Source organism: Metopolophium dirhodum, chromosome 1, assembly GCF_019925205.1.
Source record: "Metopolophium dirhodum isolate CAU chromosome 1, ASM1992520v1, whole genome shotgun sequence".
NCBI classification, from domain to species: Eukaryota; Metazoa; Arthropoda; class Insecta; order Hemiptera; family Aphididae; genus Metopolophium; species Metopolophium dirhodum.
In genome coordinates, this window is record NC_083560.1 from 79,914,460 (window position 1) to 79,940,609 (window position 26,150).

A 26,150-nucleotide genomic window follows, 5' to 3' on the forward strand; every position below is an offset into this window, starting at 1 on the left:
ATACAACAAAATATGTACCAATGTATATTGTACCCATTATAATATAATAGTAATCTATATTTTAATACCTATTTTATATTATTGATTTATGGCGCCAAATTATTTGTATTAGTTAACGAGTACATAAAAGTGATAAGGAGAAAGGGGCTGAATAGGCAATCACATACATTTTTGAGCGCTATGACGCCAGCTGCAGGTTTCTTCAGAGCTTCTCGTATTCTAATCTATAGTATTTGTTATTGCTGATAACAACCATTGTAATAAAATAATATTTTACTTAACATAATTTTGTATTTTTGTATGATTTAATACTTTAATAATTAATGTTTTTAATCATTAAACAATTTCCTCAGTTAATTTGTACACATTATAGGTTACTACAAATTCATCACTATCCAGTGTAATAATGGTGGTAGTTGACTACTCAAGCCATGATCGCATCCATCGTAATGACTTCGATCAGAATGAAGATACAAGTCAACAATTATTGATAGATCAAGACGCCGTTGTCGATTTCGCCATTGCAAACTTTTGTCCTCGTCTGCGTCAAGCTATAAGTGCTCTTTCACGTCATACAGTTGGTGAGTTGAACTACAATTTTATTTAGGTAGTTTGGTATGTAACTTTCTTTAATATTGTTTCATTATTTTTTCAAAGGTCCATTACAACAACGTGTGCAATTATCAGACTTTCAGAGTTCTACCTTATCTTCTTTACCAACAGATGATTTGAGTTCACGTATACAGGTTCCTCGGAACGACAAGTTTATCCTTGCATTACCATATTTATATGAAGACAATTTACCAATATCCAGACATAATTTTATGGTACGGTGGTCAATAATAGCACAGTGTGGCCGTCCAGATAAAGCACCTGAAGTTATTTTACTGGAAACAGATAATTCGTTCATAAATTCAGGATACAATGAAACAACCTTACGTAGGACACAACAACGCCCCCAACAACTACAACGTCGTCAGTATCAAACTAATCAAATTATGCAAGAACGTTATTGGCAACAATATGTGGCCAGTGATGCATTTTACATACAATGTTTAACTAAATGGGATAAAACAAATAATAACAGTTCATCTATATTGCAATACTGTTTGTTAGCAGATCAATTATATGAATGTTATGTTAATTTTCAGGTATGAATATTAAATAAATAGCAAAGCCAGGGTTTATTCTAAGCATTTTTCTCAACTGCACAAAATGAATAAATGAGAGTTTAAGTCATTGTAATGTAAACGAGATAGTGGAGTGTTTCCTTATGTTGCCAATTTGTGAACAACGACTAGATTGTTTTATTAAAAATATGTACTTTTTGTCAATCACCATTTAAACATTCTTAAAATTTTAAATCAATTTTAAGAGAGCAAAAATGATAACGTGGATTGATTGATCTCAATATAACTTTATAACAAATTAAATATATTTTGAGATTTCTTATTGCATTAATAGTTTTATCCGTACAGTGGACAAAATATAGATATGTTTTTGTTAAAGAAATGGTCATTATCAAATCCTCAATAAAAAACAATTCTAGCTAAATTATCATAAATTTTTCTATTTTAAATTATATTCCTGATTGTGGCCCATAAAATAAATATAAATCTAACAATAAAATACAAGGCTAAATAATATAATATATTATATTATAATATAAGTAGGTATTTTCATAAATTATGTTCATAAATAATGGTAATATTAACTAGAGATTTTTAATATTTTAATTTTAAGGTACTTGCGAGTACTGTTTTTGCTCCAAATTATCAGAATACAAATTATATAAAATTTTGTTTTTGTATAGACAAGTATTTGACATTTTTTGTTAAGTTTGACAATATTTTAATTTCCATACTAGAGAACCAATTTTGTGGGGTTATATTAAGGTTAATTTAATTAAATATTACCAAGCTTAAAAGAGTAAATCAGTAAGAAAATTTATCTTTCTTTATATGCAGAATATAGTATGAACCTCTCCGTATTTGACTCATATTGTAATATCATTATTGAAATTAAGGTATTGTTACCTATTATAATAACAAATAACTATTGAGAATATTATTATCTATATTTTGTCAGAAATTTTTTGTTTTTTAATATTTTGATTGTTAAAAAGTTACTAGAATTAATTTTTTTCATAATTACTTTCCTAAAATTAAAAATAATAATCAAAACTTCTGAAAATACAGATATAATATCATTCTTTGTAACTGTTATAATAGTTTGTATTAATATCTTAATTTAAAAACCGTTAACATAATAGAAAATTACGGAGTGGTTTTAACTATATTAAATGTGTGTTAGATGGAGAAAAAAATATACTGTATCCCTCTTAAAGATAAGAACAACTGGTTGAAAGTTGGTTTTTTGTTATAATTTAATTTTTAAATAAATAGAGTAAAAAAATATTATTATTTAAAAATGCTCATAATTTGCTTAACAACTTAAATATTTCGAACAATCCATGAGATAAAACATATAATGTTCTTACCTTAAGTTTGATATTTGGTTAATCCATTTGTACCTATATCATAGATCATAAAGTTGGTTCTGTTAAACCCATATTTCCTATGTTGTACTTTTGTGAGATGGTGACAACACATGTATGTATACCATACTCTTAGCACAGCACTAAATAATATATTATATATTTTATTATATTCATTTATAAATTATGGTTATTTAATTCCAACCTGTAGGATATTTTATCCATTATTTTTAAAATAGTTAACTAATAAAAATATAAATTATACAAAATATATTTTTCAAGTGTACATCCAACTTTTTCAATTACCTAAACAAAATATTCCCAAATGCGTCTTAGAATATACCCTAAGCTATAGATCTAATGTGATTGATTTTTTTAAAAATAAATTTCATTTTTATCTAGGTTTACAAACTCAAGATTTCGTTAAAATCTACACCAACAATGTTACACCCACCTCCACAACTGGTCCTAGCATATACTCAATACAAACAACTAACTAAACTTTCTAAATTAAACATGACAGAAGTAGGTAATGCTACTACTGATATCAACATTGAGCTTTTTATAGATTTGGAAAATGGTATTAATAATTATGATGATCGTCGTAATCAAATAACTTTGGCTGCTACAGTTCGCATGCGTGCTATAATCAGTTTAGTTTCATCTGAACAGACCGCATCAACAGCACCAATAACTACTGAGGCTACTGACTGTAAGAATGACACCAAAGTACTATCACAACTGGCTTCAGTAACAGGAATCTTTCCTCCAACTGTTAATAAAAATGCCACCAAACCAGGTGATACCAATGTGGCTTTAAATAAAAAGTTTGTAGTAAGAATTCTAAGTTCAAAATTATCCCGTACGACCCCACAAGGAGCCATGATGGCAGTTATGTTAAATGCTATAACAGATCAATGTTTTGACTCGACAATGATGGATTATGGTGAGTAATATATATTCATAAATACCTATTACTATAATTAATTACTTTTATACATGTATTGTTCAGGGTCTAAAATATATCTAATTAGTGACTAAGATACACATTTTTTATTCAATTCTTAGAATTGATAGATTTCCGTACCTAAACAAAGCTGTGGAAGACACTCAATGCCAATTTTATATATACAACTGTCAACTTATGCGAAATCATGTATAGTAAAATTCACAGTTTGAAGATATTTGATTGCAATTTTTCATGAAGTTTATTATTAAAAAAAGTATTAATAATAATCACGAAAAAAGTTGAAACATCTTTATTTATGTTGATACGTTCATAATTCCTTTGAATCACTGAACACTATAATATATAATTTGTCAAATATAATACGTTCTTAGTGTAACATATTTCGTCCATAATGTTAGGCTATACATAAAATGCCTGAAATATTTTTTCGTATTTTTTTTGTTATTGTTAAGTAATTCAAAACATTACATAATTACTACAAATTTTTCAATATTTAATAACACTATTAATGAATAATACACCTATATCTATGTCATCCAGTTGGGTCGGGCATCTACAGCCTACAGGGGCTTAAGGTCCTGGCTGCCTAGGAGATGAATTTTAAAGATAATATTTACAAAGTCATATTTTTACCATTTTAAATTAAATAAAGATTTGAATTAACTTTAAATAAATGAAGTATGAAATTATGTTCTTACATGCAATTGCATGCATATAATTTGATAACTACATAAGGTAGGTTAGGCCCCTAATCAAAAATCCTGTCGGGACCCTTTAGTGGCTAGGCCGATACTGATAGTAAAGGACATTCAATGCATTATCTTTTATTAAAATGATTTTTCCCACTTATTGTTATTATATCGAACTTGGTACTTATGAACGTTTTTATAATCTTTAGGAATTTACTTTTAACCTGGTGTATTCAAAATAGTCTTGAAATTTTTTACTTCTTCAGTCTGCCTTTTATACATCTATTGATACTCAAAATAGATTTATTGTCTCCATGTTTTTTAAGCAATAAAAAATCAATATATTTATTTAATTTTTTGCACATTTTGGCTAAAACCATTAATAATAATACCTACTTCACATCGATACTGCTACGTACGGGACCCCTCTACTCCGCTCCTACACATAGTTAGAATATACGAATATCTAATGTACTAGGATAACTCATAGATGGTTGGGATAATGTCAGTGTAGTGCACAAGACCCTGGGAGAGCAACATTATAATTGTTAGCAACAGATTCAGTATTCGCCAACGGCCAGATGATAGAACCCGAGCTGGTAAGAATATCTCTGGGAACTCCGCGACGCGCAATATATTCTATGAATTAGATCTTGGCACTGTAACAACACGGCTGTGGGTATACCGTATACGCACATCTGCAACCCTGAGTCATAGGTCAGTGTTCGCACTACGAAATAGTCAAGCATCTAATTATGGAAGGCCCCACGGACTGTGATAACCACCGACACAGTCCGCCAGGGATCTAGTAAAGGGAGGGGATAGGACTATATAAGAGCCCTGGGAGTGGCCCATTATTCAGACGTGATCTTGCCACCGTACATACGCACTCCTGTACCTCTTCGCTTCTGGTAAATCACCATTTTCTCGTTTGGACTTAGTTTATTTTCATTAATGGCGTATTTCGGACTTAGAGAATATTCGAGCAATTGCTTATTACCTAAGACACCAGTGATTGTCGTTAATTTGAATAGCTAACCAGTATAAATTAACTTGTCTTTTTTTACAATTTTTAATAAATAACTCATCGAACTACAATTTGTTGATCATTTGACGCTTCTACCATCAACCTATCCTGTCCCCTTCTCCTGTAAGTTGGGTGCACGCAACAATACTGTAACACAACTGAAAGTATGTAGGAAGTACTATTATTTTGTTGGAAAGAAAAAGTAATATGATAAATTGTCAAAGCTAATCAGCCAATTACGGAAATATACACCCATTTGACATTGCCCACAATAACTGGTGTGCACCAGCATTTCTGACATTGCTTGACATGCCAGTAAAATATATTATATATCATTTATTATATATTATATATACATTATACATCATTCAATTCATTAAAATTGTATTTATATTTAACTATCTTATTATTTTTTAAATTTAATTGTAATCTCCTTTTAATTTTTACAAACTATTGTTATTGTTGTCATCTAACACAAAATCTTAATTTTTGAACACTTGAAAATTTTATATATTTTATGAATTCTTTGTTGTTTTACAGTAACATATGTACGCCGAGTGCAACAGGCTGCAGTTCAAGCTTATAACTATGATGTCAGTAATAGTCAAGAAGATAAACCATCATCTGATGTCAATGATAACAATTCAATTAAATTGCTATTAGAAGCACTTAACGAAGCGTTTTGTGATTACCCTTCTAATGGTAATTGCCTATTAGATTATAAAATAGACAATAATGATACATCTACTAAGAATACCAAAAGTTATTTTCGTTTTTTGTTGATTGATGATGACATAGTTACTGAAACTACACAACTTAAATACATACTAACTATTGAGTATAACAAAAAACTCTATGAAAAATTACAAACTTCAACAGATTTCGAAAATACTAATCAATCTACGGTTAAAGAATCCGTTCCTGTTGTAGCATTACGTTCTGTTTATGATGATGAAAACACCGATAATTACTTGAATATTGATATTGATAATTTAACTGAAACAGATAAAAACCTTGTGAAATATAATAGTGAGTTAGCTAACATAATTAAAATTGCAACCATAAATGGCATGCGGAAATTACGTAAAGATGTGTTAATACCAGTATTGACTCGATATAATAAACAATGGGCACCTACTGATCCATATTTTATGGCTTCTTCAAACACACCACCTCCATATCCAGCAACACTATAGAATTAAATCTAATAAACTTATATCTACTATTCATTTTTACAAAAATTTATGATATTTATTTTGTAATTAAGTTTTGTATACAGTTTAATGGGTAAGAAACTAACTAAATATAAATTTTATTTTGTGCTAAGATAATATTATGTTTTGTCTCATGACTTTTGAATTATTATACTTTAATACTATTAGGCTAGAATAATTTTTCATAAATTGTTTAATTTAAGTATTTCAAGACTTGGATATTATAATTTCATATACATATTAATCGTATATTTGTGCTTTGTTCAAAATAAATATACATGTTTACATTTTATAATATTTCTTATTTTAATTCTCAAGACCCGAAAATGTAATTTAAATGTTTATAATAAAAAAGCTTGTTTAGATTCAGACTTAATCAAAAAAGTCTTAAAATGATTACACAAATTGTTTTGAGTCTAAGGTCTAAACTTTTAGGGTTACTATTACTGAACACATAAATATGCATTTTTATAAGAGCAAAAATGTGGACGGTTCAATTAACACACGGTTTGAAGGAAAAAGTTTTTGCTGCAATTTTATTTCAGGGATTATGGAATATTTGGTTCCTTTAAAATATTATGCAATATTTTGTTAATAGTAACAAAAAAATACTTCTATATTATAATTTTTAATTATTGTAATTTTAATTTTGAGACCTACCTTGATTAAAATTTGATTTGATTTACTAATCAAATAAAATAATTTTATTATTGTAATCGTTGATTATAAATACTATAATATATAAAATCATTGTTGTCATTTAGGTATGTTGCAATGAATTTGTATTCAGTTTTAGATTCTGAGCGCTCCGATGAATGTATTGATTTTACAATAATATGTTTTTTTATTTAGTTGGTGCATTCGGGAGGTCAAAATTTAAAATTCTCAATATTTTTCAAAAGTGCCAGGAAAAACAATATAAAAATTAAGGAAAACCCGGAATTTTTACGCAAAATCGGTTTTTGACAAAATCAATTTTAGATTTAGAGACAAATACGGCTTTATGATTTTTGATTCCGACGATATACTGTCCGGATAAATATGTTCTGGGATTTATATACGTTCCGCGAAGGTTTTCACCATCGTTTTTTTAAGGGGTTTAAGATAGGCAATTTACAAAACTTCCGAATATATACAGTCCAGAATAATATTTTCGTCAAAATTTAGATTTTGAGATTTGATTCCCAGGCATATACGTTCCGGAATAATACGTTCCGGAGAGATATGGTATCGAGGTATTCCGGAAATATCTGTTCCGGAAAAATACAGTTTTTAATTTTCGGATAAGTACCTATTAGGATGAGTATTAGAATAATATTATTCTTTTTGTTACTTAAATTTTGACACTAACTATTTTTATAAAGTTGATTGGTTATGTTAATTTTTTAATGTCCTGGTGTTCTGGTGTTCAGGAGTATTGGTGTCCTGGTGTTCTTTTATAAACTCTTTATTTTTGAAAGTAAGACGGTTATGACAAAAAAATCAAATGTTTAACCTAACCAGAATAATGATGATACAGAGCTGTGAAGCCTAATTTTTAACCACGCCAGAATAATTTTAAAATGTTATATTCTATCAGTTTGAAGTCTGAAAACAGTGAGACGAGCAATTTAAGTTTTACTTCAATACTGCCAAATTGATTGATTTGTATTGTCACTGGGCGCTAACAAGAATTTTAACGTTATTTAATTTTATTAAGCGCAATCAAAGCTTTTCATTGTTAGGCAAAAACACTCTCTCGACTCGACTTCTACTGTTAAGCAAAGTGGTTAAATACTTTCCTGCATTTTTTTTTTTTATAGACTCTTTTAGGTAAAAAAAATTTGGACAAGTGGGTACCGCTCTGTGGTTCAGTTTGGACAAAATTACATGTTAAAGGCAAAAATAACGATTTTAATAATTTGTTGTAATTTAAAAAATATTATTCGTGGGTATATGAAACTTTTAGAGTATATTATTATATTTTATACACACAATGACATTTCTAAATGTATTTTATTTGCAATAATTAATTTAACATACTATTACTATCTATTCGATACCTACTAATGCCTAATTCTAAGATGAATTACTTTAATCACAACAGTATTATCATAATTTATGATTCATAAAATATACCTACTTAGTAGTAATATAGGCTGATAGACCGTCGTCGCTCAGAATCATTTTTCGTATAGGTATTAGGTACAATGATTTTATATCATTGAATTCAAATTTAACATCATCAATTACAATGACCCACTTGTTAGGTACCTACTGTACCTACAGTAGATCGACATTCCACTTACTCTTTTTATTCTAAAAATGTCAATAAAATTTTATTCGTTGGGTCAAAAAGTTTTAAAATGTTCCTCATAACTCATTAGTAGTTATAATAGCAGTTGAGAGATATTAAAGATCCATAGGCACGATTTTTTTTTACAATTGTTTGTACCTAGTTCAAATTTTATCAAAATCACGAACATTTGTAAATTAATTTGTATCTATAGTTCAAAATGTATAAAATGTTCAATTATTTATAACTTGAAAATGTAATAAGGTCTAAAATGGTTGTTACCTAAAAATTCGATAATGGATCAATTCACTCTAATATCAAAACTGACAGCACCCTATTGAAACTAGTGAACAAAAATTTGCTATGTCATAAGTGTAAGACGGAGACAATACATGTGGAATGCGGATGCGACGTCCTTTTAAATTTTATTACCTACTTTTCAAGTTTTTATTTTTTTTGTTAAAGAATTTTTATATTTAAAGAGTTAATTTAATAATATTTTATAGGTACTATTCAATTTTATATGTTTCTATTTGAATTTCTTTTAACTTTTCTATAAACATAAAAATATTTGGATGAGTTGTACCTACTAACGGTGCTAGCAGACCAGCTATATGTCAAATATAGTGATAGGTGATAAACTGATAACTATCAATTTATTGTAGTATATTACCACAGATATCTATTTTATTTATATTTGTGTGTGGGTTTTTTATGATAATTTAAGTGAGTAATTTACGCGTTATTATATACGCATAACTTGCTAAAAAATTGAATTAGGTTTACCCCACATACAAACACAGATAATGTTCTTACCGTCAAGTTTCATAACAGGTCGATTCACTTTAATTTTTAAACTAACGGAAGATCTGCTAAACGTAAATTTGCTGTTACGCAGTTGTAAGACGAAGACAACAAATGGCCGTGTACCACACTGTATCGTGTGTCGCTGGCACTTATGTCATAGGTACATTATCCTTTATAAGTCATTATGTCGATGAATAATAAACAAGTGAAGTACTGAAAATACTGAATACTGATAGTTTTTAATAACACTCAATTATTTAAATATATATGTAAATAAATTGTAATACATATTTGATTATATTATATTTATGTTTAACTAGGTATATGATCTATTCTAATGGATAATACTGATATCTATTGGAATTTATCATAGTTAAAACGTAATTTCATTACAATATATAAGCACTAACATTATCTAATTATAAGTTATAACACTGAATAGTGTTTACAAACGCGTTTAACATATACATTAGGTAGCGATACAAATATTTTGTACCATCATATTATGGCCTAAGTTCGGTTGCTTCATAAGCTATTTCCGCCCTAAATGTATAAATATGGAATAATAATAATAATTAATAACAATAGTATAAATATTATAATTTTGATCTGAAATATAACTATAAAATAAATAAATAATAATAATATAAATTTAACAATCTTATTGGTTGAAATACATAGATCTTCAAAAGTAAGCCGGACAGATTAATCTAAAAAGTTTACAGTATATTTTTTTTATATTTTACTATAACATAATATGTATTTAATGTACCTAAGTGTAATATTTCTCATAATTAATAAATAATTGTATTTGCTATTGCTATATTTCTAGAATAATACAATAGTTTTGTTTTTTACACTTCAAGGAATAAAGGTATAGGTAGGTTTATTAAATAAAAATAATAACATACCTACGTAATATTATGACCTTAAAAATAGGTAGTAATATAACAATATTGATTAAAAGTTTTATTAATAAATCTCTATTGCGATACAGTAAAATCCACTTTTCTTTTGTACGAGTAAATATTTATTTTATTCTGTTTGATTTTATTTTATTAGTGTTAATTTTATTAATGATAGTTTTGTATTTTTCGATACTAGTTTTAAGAGCCATTTGTGTTCAACGCTTAATATTGAACAGAGTTCATTTTAGCTGCAAACTTCAATCTTAGATCTTAGACGCATTTTATTGTTTACTCAATACGGTTTTACCGGCTTCATTCACTTCGTTCCATGTCACGTCAATATCTTCAATCTGTGTGTACCTCGAGCAAATAGCCATACGCAAGAAAAAGGTTCCTTTGACTTTCGATGGAACCATGTACACTGTGCCTCGTTCGTTTATCTCTTTCAATAACACTTCATTGAGTTCGTTGGATCCCTGCACAATTATTCGTATAAGCTATATGTTGTATTTTTACATGATTATTATATGGGCTGGACAAATGAGTAAATGACACATTAATATTTTTATATTATTGATAAACCTAATTAGCCAAGTATTTATTCGAGATGTATTGTAAAAAAATATTTTTAAAAATATAATATTGCTTATGTTATATAGGTGGATATCATTATATAGGCCCCCACACGAAAATGTTCAGTAGGGCCCATTATCTTATTGAAAAAGAATAATAAAAAAAAAAAACAGGTGGTATACCTACGGATAACAATTATAATTTGATTTTTCACAATGCCATAACGGTCACGATATTAGTATACAATGTTAAATGCAGTTAAATGCACTTACTAAATATTTGTGCATTTAAAATTTTTAACTTTAAAGGCCTTTAATAAAATGTACAATGGCCAATACTCGTAAATATTATCTGAAATATAGGAGAATCTAATATTAGATTTAAAAATCTTTTAGGTCATTTCATCCAGCCATATTCATTTTAATACACTATTTTAATTTATATGTCTTAGCCCTTTGGCACCTAAAGTCCTACCTTAAGTCTGAAGCACACCAATCCCATACTGACTTCATTGAAAAGTTCATATTTTGGGTCGTTTTCCAATCGTTTGGCAAATTCAAGGGCAAGATTAATATCTTTTCTGATGGACTTTTGAAGGTTTGCGACGCCAATTAGACGGAATACGAACCACATTTTTAACGAACGAAAACGGCGGCCCAACGGTATTTGCCAATGCTAATCAAAATTACAAAATTATAAATTATAATATTATGTATTCATACAAATTATCTAAACAAGTGTATAAGCAATCGGACCATCTAACACATAATTATGTGTCCCGATGTCAGCTTGATCTCTATTACAAACCACTACAGTTTGTTGGAGTATTACTTACTCTGTAATCCGGCATTTGTCCCTCAAGTTCGTGCTTCAAGTAAAGCGGATCTACGTTGAAAGCATTTATCACGTAATTTGGATTTCTTAGCCACTATATAAAAAATAATAAGTTATAACTATTAATAATTTATAAATAATAATGTAGTATACCCATACTACGACATACAAATTGTTCATAACAGAAATATTAGAAATTACATCATTCTTGCGGAATAATGGAGTAAGTACATATACTTTATATTTACTATTGTATTTAAAAAAATTGTAGAAAATGTATATTAGTTTTATTATTATTGTAGCCTAAATAGTAAATAGAATAAAACAATTTTTAATAATAATATCCTATTCATAAGCCATTGGTACAGCATTTTTTTTTAATTATAATTTTTTAATTACCATTGCTGAACAATCAAAAGTAACTTGAAGCCACTTATGAGGATTGAAATTGAATGAATCGACTAATTCTACTCCTTTCATATAATGACGATATTCCGGGCAAACAAATGAAGATCCTGCAATATTAAAGACAATAAATAATTAATTGCTTATATTAAAATGTATACAACTTTTATATTTCATAATTATTTTTGACTTATTGATTCACGTGTTCTTTTTTTTTTTTGTATCACTAGGTAGGTATATCTCGATAGTAAAGTTTAATATTTACCGTGTAACAATTGGGGGATGGACCAGAGACGGACTGCAGATCAGCCCTGCGGGGAAATTCGAAAAATCTAGCGGCTACAATATTTGTTTAATAGACGAATTCGTAGGTAACTATGATTTAATTTGAAAAGCGGACTTTAGTCTAAAGATTCTAAAGTCTCATCACATTTTTTAAAAATAGTGACCCACCGACTCATTAATTATTAATGTATAATGATCAATGATTTCTGTGTGTCAATGATCATTGATGACTGATGTAAATCGGGGAGAATTTGGGATTTTAGTCCCTCAAAAGTTCATCAACCCTCCTAAAAAGAAAAACAGCAGCTTATGTAAATATTATGTATAGATAGTAGGTTTTAGGTATGTCCAAAAGTCTCGTAACAGTAACAATCTAATGCAGTGTCCTACTTGAATGCAACGAATACCGGAATACAATAAAAATAAAACAGCTTTTAATTTTTCACATCGGACGCATCATTTATATATCATAGATGTAAGTGTAGTAAATTAGTGCGGTGGAACAACATGATCATTGGTCAGAATAGAAATCGCTTGCACTCACCGCATTCGCGTAGGACACAGCGTATAAGGTTCTCCTAAGCAAATCAATTTTGAATGTGGATTTTTCGTGATTTATCTTATTATATTAATTCTTCAGTACAGCTATAATATGTTAAAATATATTATGTTAACCTATTTTTAAAACTCAATTTAAAAAAAATAATTGAAATTGTAGTTAAAATTACTAATTTACAGCTGGTTTAGTTTTTTATTTTCTTGAAGTAATTAATAAATATATTACGTTAGCATAATACTAAAACAGTTCGCATTTGTTTAAATTAAACTTGATTGTTATGCCGACTTTTTCAAAAAAAGTACTTAAGAGGTTTGAGCACAACTTAAAATGTATTTATTAGTTATAACTTATAAGTAGGTAGGTAGGTAGGTAACTTATGTCTTATAACTTATAACTAAATAGCTACTCATTCAAAATTTGATTTTTATACATCGAATTACTTCAAAAAATATACTGATTCGGAATATAAAATCAAAAATGTAAAAAAAATAAAAAATAGTGATGATAAAAAACTGTAAAAATATAGTTTTTTATTCAGAAATTTTGTTTTGAAATTACCATCAAATTATGTAAAAAAAATGTCCAAGGCAATGCGAGTGTAAACACATAAAGGGATCGCCTTGTATTCAAATTTATAGTTTTTGCATCCAGGATTAATGATCAAAAACTTAACCAACTGTAATTACCAACTTGGTTAGGTTATCGTATATAAAAATGGCCCAGCCCTGCAGGGATAAGATACCTATAGGTATATCTCTCTAATTCCCTTGACCAGTCCAGCTACGGGGATGGATGCACAGACTAAGAAAAACAAAAATCATAGAACTATACCTCTCAGTCATGATGCTTACAACAATAACAACAACAACAACAATGGGTATAAATGTTATCATTACCAGCGTACGCTGCATCCACGTGCACCCAAATGCTCTCGGCGTTGCCCACCTCGGCGATTTCGTCCAGGCGGTCGAACGAACAGCAACTGGTGGTGCCCAGCGTAGCCACCACGAAGAACGGGATCAGGCCGTCGGCGCGGTCCTTGGCGATGGCATCGCGCAGCGTGTCGCCGCGGAGTTTGTGCTCGCCGTCTGTGTCCAGGGCACGGAGCAACACGCCACCCAGCAGGCCAGCGCGCTCCACGGACGAGTGGGACAGCGCGGACGAGTACGCGACCAGCTTGGGCACGACGTCCGCGTCCACCAACGTCGCGTCCGCCTGTTTCATTATCTGCAGTATCCGTGCCTTGGCGCCCAACAGCGCCACCAAAGTGGCTTCGCTAGCAGTGCCCTAAATTCGTCGTCATGAATTATTATAATCATATGACTGTGAGGTTACAGGTGCTTAATGAGAGATTGGGATTGGGACGTTTATCAAAAAAAAAATATATTATTATTACATGGATATAATAAATTATTTATTTTAAACTAGGTAATATTCACACAAGTTGTATACTGTTAACACCAAAATTACAAAAAAAAAATCATATTATAATATCGAAATTGTCTGAAATGTATGACTTCCCCCCCCCTAACTATGTCTCTGGAGCCACCCCTGCTGACAAATGTACGAACAGTGCATTCGTATATAGGCAATACCAGATTTTAAAATTAAAAGTAGAATATTTTACTTCATATATTGAAAAAATAATAACTTGGTTGTTTTTATACTGTAATTCATGATAAAAATTAACTAGTGAAATCGTGCACAACGGATTTTCGATATTATCGATGATTTAGGAATTACAAGAGAATATCGATTCCCGATTATCCCTTTTTAAATTTATTTTATCACTATAGTTTCACCAACACTATCACAAGTATACAGAACAAAATTAATTCATCATCAATATTGTTGAAAATATGCATTCATTTTTATTAAATTCCATGGAATTATATTATATTTGATCTCTGTAGCAGTATAGCACCTAAATATGTAAAGAACAATTTCGTTACTGCATCATATGAACCAAATGTAGACGTAACTGCAGAGTTTGAAGAGCATGTACATTATAAGATTGAAAAAAAAATGAGAAAATTGCTCTGTATCGTTCTATAGAAGGACAGTAGGTAGAACCTATGGCACTCAGTGACATAATAAATGTCTGAATTCAATGAGAAATTATTGCATATGATAAACGATTCTGAGGGGATACGGTGTGTCGGCTCTATTTCTTAGGATAATATCACAGTCATGCACACCTAACAGCTATGTGGGGTATAGACTTGCTACTCTGTGGGGCATCAAACGCGTTTTCCAACAAAGTAACCGTTATCAAAGTGGCCGTTTTTCGCCAAAGGTTATATTCCAATTTCCATCAAAATAAATTAACATATTTTTTGAGAACCCCTATTAATTTTTGTGTTAAATTAGGTAAAATATTTAAAAAATATTTAGAATGCATTTAGGAATAACATATTTTATAATCATTGAGACAAGTATTTTTTGTATATTCATTTAAAATACACATAAATAGCATTTTACCTAAGTATGATTATCTAGTATTTATTATATTTGGTTGTGGGTCTCCACTCTCCAGGTCAAGATCACGAAACACTCTAGGTGTATTATTTAAATAAACAGTAAAATCAAAAAAGAAAATTTGAGAATATAATATATTAAGTGTATATTAAAATTTTAAAAAGCCAACAATCACTTTACCTTTGCCGTACACTCGTGCCTATATGTATCTACCTAATATATTGAGTATCAGTTTTAATTTATAATCAACCGGTAGGTACCTACCTGAATAATTAACGCATATTATGACGTCAATAAAATAAAATTATTGAATTATTATTATAGTAGGTAGTATAAGCTACTTAGCAAGAGCGTGAAGATTCCAGCTAAACAGGTTTTTAGAACAGCATAGTTTGAAATTTATTAAATGTTTCAATTCTACAGTATAATTTTCAAGGCTCGACCATTCGGTACTAGCCTAAAAATGTTTTCGCATATATTAGATGAAATACAATAGGTATGTATTTAATATAATAATTATAACATTATATAAATAAAAAATTTTGGAAATTAAAGAAAAATAAATGTTAAAAAATATTAATTAATTTTACTTAGGATAATACCACAAGTTATTTTTTACTTAAAAGTTACAAAAGCTACATGAAAGTAACTAGGAAAGTCCATAATAGTACAATAAATAATATGCTATATTATATTTATATGTTTTTACTTTTAAATTTGAAGGAATAACTACCAGTTTTGAAATAAACGTATACATCACAACATTCGCACCTGAATTACTCCACCTCCTCCCTGGTTAGCTGAGGCTAAGAAGATTTCTGGTAAGCCTATCATTTTAGCCAACCAATCCATCATGACCACTTCCAATTCAGTACACGCTGGGCTTGATATCTGAAACCCATAGTAGGTATATATTAATATGAATTAATTTAGTTACCAGCTAATAAACAGTGTTTGGAGCATTCATTTTGAAAATAAATGCACTCACATTCATTAAAAATGAATTTACCCGCATGTTTCATTTAAAAATAATGCATTCAAAATGTAGTAAAAAAAACCTCATAATATGCGTATTTATACGAGTATAATAATAAGCATAAATAAAATAATAAGTAATAACTATTACAATGGTGAGAGTATTATTAGAGATTTTAATACCTAACAATAATAATATGGCCGATGCCATATTGACATTCCTACTATTGTCTATTATTTTAAAATCATCAGTTTGATCGCAAAACTGCATTAAATTTGCATTCACATTCATGAAAAATCGAATGCAAACCTATTAAATATTTGAATGCATCTCATCATGAATACACTGATAATACGTCTATTTGACACTCATAGTCCAATAGTCCATAATAGCGTTTAGCAATTATAGATTTAAAATTATGTCATTGTATATTCACAGTAATTCATTTTACAAAAATGTTTAATAATACTGGTTAATTATCAAAGTTTAATTAATGATTTACCCATGAAAATCCTATGCAAGCAATTGAATCGCTCAGTATGTCAGCGACAATAGCCGGGTAGCTGTTTGCCGTAGGGAAATAAGCGTGAAATCTTGGAGAATGCCAATGAGTAACCTATAAAAACAGACGAACATACAATTTAATTAATATACAATTAATTATCGCAATAATATTATGTATTATTGATAATTACCCCTGGCATAATCAGCTTTTCGACGTCAGACATCACATCTTTCCAGTTTTCAGGATCATTAGGCGCCTCGGTTGGTAAAAGTGGTCTTAAGTAACCAGGTTTTACCGATGACAATACTTTCCTGTAATATTAATTAATTCAGTAAAACAATATCGTAATATTATGTCGACAAATAGTACTAGTATTAGTCATAAAAATCCCTAATATTAAAAATATTGAAACAATGAAACTACCTAATCTTATTTTATGCACTGAACTTATTCAAATTTAAAACACGTATTTTACTGGTAAGCGTACTGGTTTAAATATGTAACGACCATATATTGATGTTTAACAATATTCAACATAACAGTACCTAATTAATAAAATCCACAAAGTTAATTAGGTATTTTAATATGTATGTTTCCCAAAATAGATAGGACTAGGTATCTAATTATATACTTATATAAAAAGCCAAATATGTATACTTAGCAAAATTATAATATATTTAATCAGCAAATCAAATTAATATTAAAATATTGTTTAGTGATAGGTATGAAACTTGTATAAGTCGTTAAATAAACCTATCTAAGTCTACTGTAAATTATAATTGTTATATTTTTCTTTTTACCTACATACTTAATATTTTTGTTAATAACATTCATAGCAAATTAGTTTTAGTTAAATTTATTTATTTATCTAATAGGACTATAACGCCTATGGATTAATTATATTCTGCTTATTTTAAGAGGTGATATCCCAAATTAACTATACTCTTAAAATTAATAATAATAATACAAATAACAATAATAATAGACTTAATAATTTTATTGTAAATTAATTTACTTTTAACACAATAAAAATTAAAGAAATATTTATTATATGAAATATATTACTTAAGAAATAAGTATTTACAATAATAGCTATAGTGCCTGGTACAATTGCTTACCGATCTCTAATATTTTCTAAATAATTTCCCACGTAATCGATCATGTCTGAGGAAAATTCTTTAAACTGTTTGAACTCCATTTTATATTATTTTACCTGAAAATAAAAAAAAATGTAATCATGATTATTCGTGAGTACATGCAGTAGGTACCTACATGTAAATATACAACTATAGTGGAACTTATTCTACTTAAAAATGATTTAACTTGTAAATTGTAATGTATAATAAGTAATAACTAATAAAGTCCAACATAAACAATTAAAAATATGATATTATTAACATATTAGGATTGGGTAGGCAACAAGTCACAACCCACAAAATACATATAATATCATTACAAATCAAATTTTAAGGTAGCAAATATTGAGTTTGAAATAGATATACTCGTAGTTCAATATACCTATAATAAAAGGTTAGGTCTGACATCGAATATTAACCATTAATTAATAACGTATAATTTACAGTACAAATAATAATAATTATATAATTGTATATATTTGTATTACGTATCTAAAGTAATAATAAGTTATTTATTTGCATAAAAGATTATACATTTTTATACATAGGTAGGTATCAATTATTTCTTATAGAGATAAAACAAATATGAATCAAACGAGTTCCGTGAAATAATAATAACAATATAATGTAATTACTACTATTACACGCATCAATGTAGACTGTTGAAAATATTAATGGACACAATTATTGAATTATCTTTGTTTTCGAATTAATTGAAGGCACGGCGTACTGCTATATTGCTTCATGCTTGTCACTCTAGTATAGAAAATAATACAATTTAATAGTCTCCGACACATTCTCTAATAGTTTATAAATACTAAAAAACATAATACAACTTTATAACATCATAGGATTTATACAAATATGTTCAAATGTTATGTGTATGTGAGTATGTCTATTGTGCTAATGAGTTGTGGTCAATTGACGATTGGCCACCCATACAGCATTTGTGGGAATATTTTAAAGTGCTTGAATATTGAATATTTGACTAATAATATTTTATAAATATTTTCTTCTCATGATAACAAAATATAGTACTTTATGATTGCATAACAATGTTGACTTAACATTTTTATAAAGTTTTCGTAAAAATTTTTTTCGAAAATATATGATTAAAATGTTTTGTAAATGTTTTTTATAAAATATTTTCAAAAATATGAACTTCTTGGCCAAAGAATATAACTAAAATATTTACTAATTATTCACGCAACTTTTTTTAAATATTTTGACAACTATTCTTTCCTGAAAATATTTTTACCATAGTTAGGAAATATTTTTATGCTGCGTGGGCAGTGAATAGGTACATTATACAAATACAATATACATACATTATATATGTATTATAACTATTTATGAGCCAATATAAATCTTAATTATTAACTTATATATAATATATTTTACGCATGATGTTTAATTTTAATGTTTACTAATAAATTAATAACTAACATGTGATAATAATATTATTGTATTATGTATCTACCTATATATGGGTATATAATATATAGGTAGGTACATTTTAATTTTTGCATTTGTTGCAGTCCTAGTTTGAACAAGTAACAAATTTCAATTTCACTACAATATAATATCAATCCTACTTAAAAATTAATATTTAAAATTGTTTCTATGAATATTTTATTATAAATACTAAGTAGGTAGTATAATATGCATATTCTATTTAAATGTTTTGTAATCATAATATATCCAATAATTGGGTTAATTATCATTATTATATTTCTAATCAATAATTTACTGCGATCAGCTGAAGTGTTCAACTTGCCACTAAATAAATTAAAGAATAAAAAAATTAAGAATAACTCTGTCGTCTTTAATCGGAGTGGTTAAACCTCGAATTAGATACTATGTGTTCTGGAACAACAGTTAAACCCCGGTTGAAATTATTGATTTATTTTATTGGCTTAATCTTAATGTATAACTGATTGTTTTAGTCACATGAAATATTTAATATAGTTCACATATTATACATTATATACACATTGTCCATATTATCAATACTATCTTTATCAACGAAAGTGTTAAAAAAATATTTAAGTCTTATACCCTTATACTCTACTGTTAAATAATTATAACAATTATGAGAATGATATAATATTATAAATAATAATCCAAGTAAACATAAGAAACGTGATAAAAAATATTATGATATAATAGAAAATGGTTGGCAAAAAAATTAGAAATATTATGAATTATAATAATTGCAATATTGGAATGCGCCTAAATCCAATGAATATTTATATTTTATGGTTTATTGGTTGATTGTAGATTATATAATTGAACACCACTCAACTGCCTATTTATTTCATAAAAACAAATTGAATATTATGAATATCGAAGTATTTGAATTATGGATAATTTATATTATTGGTAAATAAGAAAAACCAAAGTAGATCGTAAAACCAGTTCCGAATGCCTTGGACTACATTTAGTGGGTAAGTGAGGTCGTGTGTGCACCAAGAATTATCACAATCGAAAATACAATCGCTTGATCAAAATATCATTATTTTTTATGCCTAAATCGTACCTAATAATATGTAAGACCCCTTCACCTGTGCTCCGGAAGTGAACAGCCTCTGTGTCAGGGTCCATTCGTATAAACAAATGAAATTTTTCTACGTATTTGTTATCATGACATTCAATAGAAAATGAATCAAATATAACTCATAATAGCTGTTCAACGTTAATATTTATTACATAGGTATAACACTGCACAAGTACCAATCAGTTTACAATTTCGATGATATAACACTTAATAGTTGACCCGGTACAATAACATATTTTGATAGGCATCTTAGTATCTAATAACAATAATACTATCTAATAATAATAAAATATTTTATTATATTATACGACAGTACGGTATCGATGTAAATAATATGTAATGTAATAATAATTGTTATATAATGTAAAGACTGCATGCATCTTTATTTTTTATGTATAAAAGGGGTGTCTGACCAACATTAAACGATATTGTAATAAGTATTAATTAATACACTACTTGCATTTGTACATATTTTTAGATAAGTACCTATCTACTGAAATCGATTTAAACTGATAGTTAGTAGGTACCTAGGTGGTTCAACCTGTACAGCAGATATGGACGATTCAAACAATTATCGATTGCATTATATCGAAATACTAGAGTGAACTCGTAGGTAATTAATTTAACAGTTAAATAATACTCATAAGTCCAGTTGATAACCGATTAAGGTAAGATAGTTTTTAATTAATTTTCAAATCACGCATTTCGTTTTTTTTTTCTGTTGGTCACCTTTAAAATGTACTGAAAATATTTTTAGTTGTTATTTTTTCAGTTGTTTGATCGCAATAAGACTACCCAAGTATGAGTACAGTAATTTAATACCGATATATAACATCTGTAAACGGCCTTGGTATATTTATAATATATTTTATAGTTCATAGTATAGGTGTGTACATGAGAATGAATAACTTCCCTGGATGACGTTATTATACATATGAAACATTTGGAAAATACGCGAAGGCTGACTTAAGAAAATAAAAAAACTTGTGCTAATAATCATTCGCTATAGGATTAAATGTACGGAATTTTCACCCATTTAAAAATAAGGTATGCCTAAGTCCTTTCACTAAATGGGTTCAATACCACGTTATCTCTATACAACTCAATTTTACTCAACTCGTTCGACTAAGTATACCTTCTTATAAACGGGTTAAGGACATCTTTTTCATAATTTTACAAGGAAATTTATTTCGTAATTTGGCTGCCTCACTAACTTCAAACTATAATATTCTTATTTTGTATCCCAATTTGCATCATGATGTTATCGAATTTCATAACCAAATTTATGACACAGAACGAAAATTATATTTTTCTTATATTAACGAAACATCATATTGTTGTATCCTATTGTTTCGAACACATTTTAATATGGGACACATGGGTAATAATTACTTACTATTTCATTAGTTATATTTTTCGATACATTTTAAAATTTAACCATATTATAAAAATAACTTTTATGCTAAATTTAAAGAATGTCATATTATAATATATTAATGCCACACACGATACAATTGCTTTTTAAGTATTCACATTGGTAATGATTTTTATAATTAAATGTTATTTGTTTATGACCATTTTATAAACTCTTGAGTCTTAACTCTTAACTGTATGTGTCATATTAATATATTATGTAAGTATGTAATATTATATACACATTGGTGTAACTGGGGGAGAGGATTAGCTCACCAATATGCGTTTTTTATCCCCCCCCCCCTCTTTGGCATATTAACCAAATCATTGCAAAAAAAAAATGTTATCACACGTTAATTGTGTATAATAATTAATAATTATATAATTATATAAATTAGGTAGGTATATCTAATATAATTTTATGCTATATTTTTTATTTTAACTATAATATGTTGGATGTGTTTGGTCATTGGTTCTTCCAGTTTGCGCAGAAACGGTGGCGCAACTAGAGGGGCTGCGCCTCCCCCCCCCCCTCCCAAAAAAAATATCTCTTGTTGATTTAGATATAAGCCTCCTATGGGTTGTTTTAAATAAATAGTTTTGTTTGGTGGGCTTTGGCCCCCCAGAATTGTAACCCTAGTTGCGCCTATGCGCAGAAACAATCGTAATGATGCCCGAAAATATAAAATATGATTGGTTCTTTTTCTTGTATTAAAATGTACCTGTCTAAGGTCGATTTACTCACATTTGATATTCGAGATATATTTTTAATGGCATTTTGACTCTATGCCCTATGGCTTATTTTGAAGAATGATTCACTAGGACGACTCTTACCCCAGCGTAAGGCTGTTACTACAAATCCTAAATTATAAATCATAGTTCATTAGTTCCATTCATGTACATGTATATCTATGTTTATTGGTTATGCTTATTCCCGAAGCATTAAAAATCATTTTCTATGCCACAACAATTAGAAAAATATATTTATAGTTTTAGTTTATTGATATTTGGGTGTTAGGTATTATATATTATAATCATTAATGCGGACAACGTAATAATATAGCTAATGTTTTCTAGGAATTATTTTCTTTGCGAAATATAATTAAAATGTAATAATTACCTATATTTACCAAACTGTTATATTATAAAAATTGATTTAATAGAATGCTTCTTCTTCAACTGTAATGAGAAGAAAATTAATTTCATAAAAACACAGTTTGCTAGATATTCTTGTTAATTTATATCAAAGGTCATTGTTCAACATATATCCAAAAAAAGTTCACAAAATGACCCACAATATTTTAAATACAAAACCTGATATTTTATAAGGTTATGGGTGTCTTTGGCATAACATATTACAATTAATTCTACAACGACGCGACGTGCCGACATCCACTTAAGATAAAATTATGACAAGCGTGCATGACCGAAATTGATAAACAATTTGTATTTACTATTACGCTGCATGCAGTATGTATTATGTCAATAAACATTTAACGATAATATAACTATATAACTATATATTATATAAAACATGTGAAGGTTTTGACAACATTTAAATTTGTTCTCTGTTAGACGATCAATTATTATATTATATCTTTATTTAAGTAATATATTATAATAAAAGATATAACATTACTTGCGTTATTTTTATCTTCCATACGATTGCCTATAAGTACCTACATAATATTAAGACTATTAGAACCAATTAAATATTGTTAAAATGTCTGTTACACAAACTAGTTTATAATCGCATTAGTATGTAGACTATTAGGTAAAAACCAAATAATTTCACTTTTATATTAAGTACCTATATAAATATTTATGCAGAGAGCTGTACAGAACTTACCTTTATAAGACTATTCACCGATAACATTATACATAGTACACAAAGCACAACAATATTACAAGTTACAACTATATGTGAGGCGTACATTTGAATTGATCCAAATACCATTTTGTACATAATATTCGTAATTAGTAATCACTGTGATAATATTGATAAGATATAGTAAAGGAAAATTGTACATAATTGGGAAATATAAGATAATCTTTTGATAAAAATGAGATGAATCGAAAAGTCGAGAATGATCTCGATCTTACGTTGGTATATTTCAATGTCAGATATTATATTATTCTTAATTAACCGTTTTGAATGTATATATTATAATACGTCGTCGTTATATTATGAATTGTATTTATTATAATTAAAATTAAATGTGACAAACGACAAACATGTTAATATTAGGAAATAGTATAAGTGCAGCACAGGTTATATTTTTTCAGATAAAAAATATAAGTTATTTGTTAACATAATATTATTTATAAACATTTAATTCTGTAATTATTTTAAAAAAAGCTAAAACAAATTAATTAAAAAAAATTTATTTAGAAATGTACAATACGAATTACAGTTTTACAAAAATCACAATTATTTTCAATTTATAGGTATCATATATTTTTACAATATATATTACAAAAAATACCGGAATAAAAAAAAAATTATACTAGTTATCGATCGATCGCACGGGCGCAATAATTGCAGATCGGAGCGTACCCACCGTCTATATATCATTAAAAACTATTTTTCAAACTGTCGCGAAATGTGTAAACCGATTGCAATGCAATGTACGTTAATTTTTTAAATACAAAAATATCGGAGGTAAGGGCGTTGGAAAAACATATACTCCTAACGAGCAAAAAAAAAAATTTACAACAATACAATAACGACGGGCGCGATGTATATAATGTATGGGCACTATATATATATTATTGTTATTATTATTTACTTACTTATATTATGGGTACTTCGGGCGAAACACTGGAGCGACGGACCGTGATTGCGGGTGAGCGACTTGGACAGAAGTGAGCGTCGGGTTCGGCGGCGGGCTTAAAGCTACAAGTGCGTAACACCATATATATATATATTATTATTATTATTATAACACGCGCGCCGCCGTGTGCACTCCAGTCGGGCGCGACCGACACGATTTGACGATTTGACCGTGGACGGGGTGGCGGCCGTGTGTCTGCGCCGCCGTGGTAGGGAGAAGCGAGCGCGCGTAATGTGGGTCTTATATTCGTATAAATGTATAATAATAATAATAATATATATATATATGTCGCCGCGAACGGCCTTCTATATATGTGTGTGTGTGTGTGTGTGTGTGTGTGTGAAATATACGCGTCTTTTACCGGCCGGAGAGCCTTTTACTGCGATTATTAACTGCCTGCAGTCTCCGTCGGGCCCTTTCTCTATCGGATCCGCGGTAATCGGCCGATATCGATTCGCGTGGGACTGCCGCTTGTACAGATTTCTATGTGTAAGACAGTGATTTTTTTTTTTCGCTCCCCTTTCCATCACAGTAGTACTCACTTATATACAATATAAGTATATATATATATTAATATACATAGGTTTGGGTACAATATTATGACTATAATGCGTATATCAACAATAATTAATCTCCCTCCCGCTCCCTCTCTGTGGGTCGGCAGTGATTCCTCCGAGACCGAGCTCGCCCCACTGAACAATAAATTGTTAATAATTTCAGATTCCGTACAAAGAAAGGAAAAAAAAATGACAGCATTGAAAATCGCAGAGGATGGCAAATTTTTCTAACATTGCCAAAACATGCCAACAATTACCTGATTTTTTTTTCTGCTTGTCATTACGAAAAATATTATAATATGGGAATGTGCATACATTTTAATTTTAATTTAATTATTGAGAGATTTAATTGTTAACACATTACTAGTATAACATTAAAGGTGCCCTCGCAAGGCCTTAAAATTTTACGCGTGTCACGGATTTGCCATACCTATCGCTTATAGCGCCTTGGCTTTTAGTATCCAATAACTACCCTACCTTAGGGGGGGGGACGGGGAGTTCATTACAAACAAATACCATTTTATACCCGCAAGATGTTACTATATCTGCGTATTTCAAACATTATGAATAATATTATACAGCAGCGAAACCCGTCACAACAGCCAACACGGTAACAATACATATAATATATATATAATTGTTCAATGATGC

General features: G+C 28.8%; 2 protein-coding genes across 2 annotated transcripts; one reads left to right on the forward strand and one right to left on the reverse strand.

Moving 5' to 3' along the window:
* Positions 1 to 254: 254 nt before the first annotated feature.
* On the forward strand, positions 255 to 6,692 carry LOC132934905 (uncharacterized). The gene is made up of 4 exons (XM_061001315.1): positions 255 to 581; positions 658 to 1,151; positions 2,900 to 3,443; positions 5,724 to 6,692. The coding sequence occupies exons 1-4, from the start codon at positions 407 to 409 to the stop codon at positions 6,377 to 6,379; spliced, it is 1,869 nt and encodes a 622-aa protein (XP_060857298.1). The 5' UTR covers positions 255 to 406; the 3' UTR covers positions 6,380 to 6,692.
* A 2,998-nt stretch (positions 6,693 to 9,690) lies between these two features.
* Positions 9,691 to 25,067, reverse strand: LOC132937472 (aromatic-L-amino-acid decarboxylase). The gene is made up of 10 exons (XM_061004300.1): positions 24,902 to 25,067; positions 18,121 to 18,215; positions 17,193 to 17,313; positions 17,000 to 17,113; positions 16,293 to 16,412; positions 13,940 to 14,330; positions 12,194 to 12,309; positions 11,796 to 11,888; positions 11,435 to 11,635; positions 9,691 to 10,863 (listed from the first exon to the last, which is right to left on the reverse strand). Exons 2-10 carry the CDS (start codon positions 18,198 to 18,200, stop codon positions 10,669 to 10,671), a joined length of 1,431 nt encoding a protein of 476 aa, XP_060860283.1. The 5' UTR covers positions 18,201 to 18,215; positions 24,902 to 25,067; the 3' UTR covers positions 9,691 to 10,668.
* Positions 25,068 to 26,150: the final 1,083 nt, after the last annotated feature.

What these genes read in the sequence shown, in the direction of transcription:
- LOC132934905 (XM_061001315.1), top strand. Translation starts at nt 407, where the DNA reads ATGGTGGTAGTTGACTACTCAAGCCATGATCGCATCCATCGTAATGAC. An exon ending in TCTTTCACGTCATACAGTTG is followed by an intron (nt 582 to 657) that starts GTGAGTTGAACT and finishes ATTTTTTCAAAG; the next exon opens with GTCCATTACAACAACGTGTG. An exon ending in AATGTTATGTTAATTTTCAG is followed by an intron (nt 1,152 to 2,899) that starts GTATGAATATTA and finishes ATTTTTATCTAG; the next exon opens with GTTTACAAACTCAAGATTTC.
- LOC132937472 (XM_061004300.1), bottom strand. Translation starts at nt 18,200, where the DNA reads ATGGAGTTCAAACAGTTTAAAGAATTTTCCTCAGACATGATCGATTAC. An exon ending in CTTGCATAGGATTTTCATGG is followed by an intron (nt 16,413 to 16,999) that starts GTAAATCATTAA and finishes TATGGGTTTCAG; the next exon opens with ATATCAAGCCCAGCGTGTAC. An exon ending in CTTTTGATTGTTCAGCAATG is followed by an intron (nt 11,889 to 12,193) that starts GTAATTAAAAAA and finishes TTTTTTATATAG; the next exon opens with TGGCTAAGAAATCCAAATTA.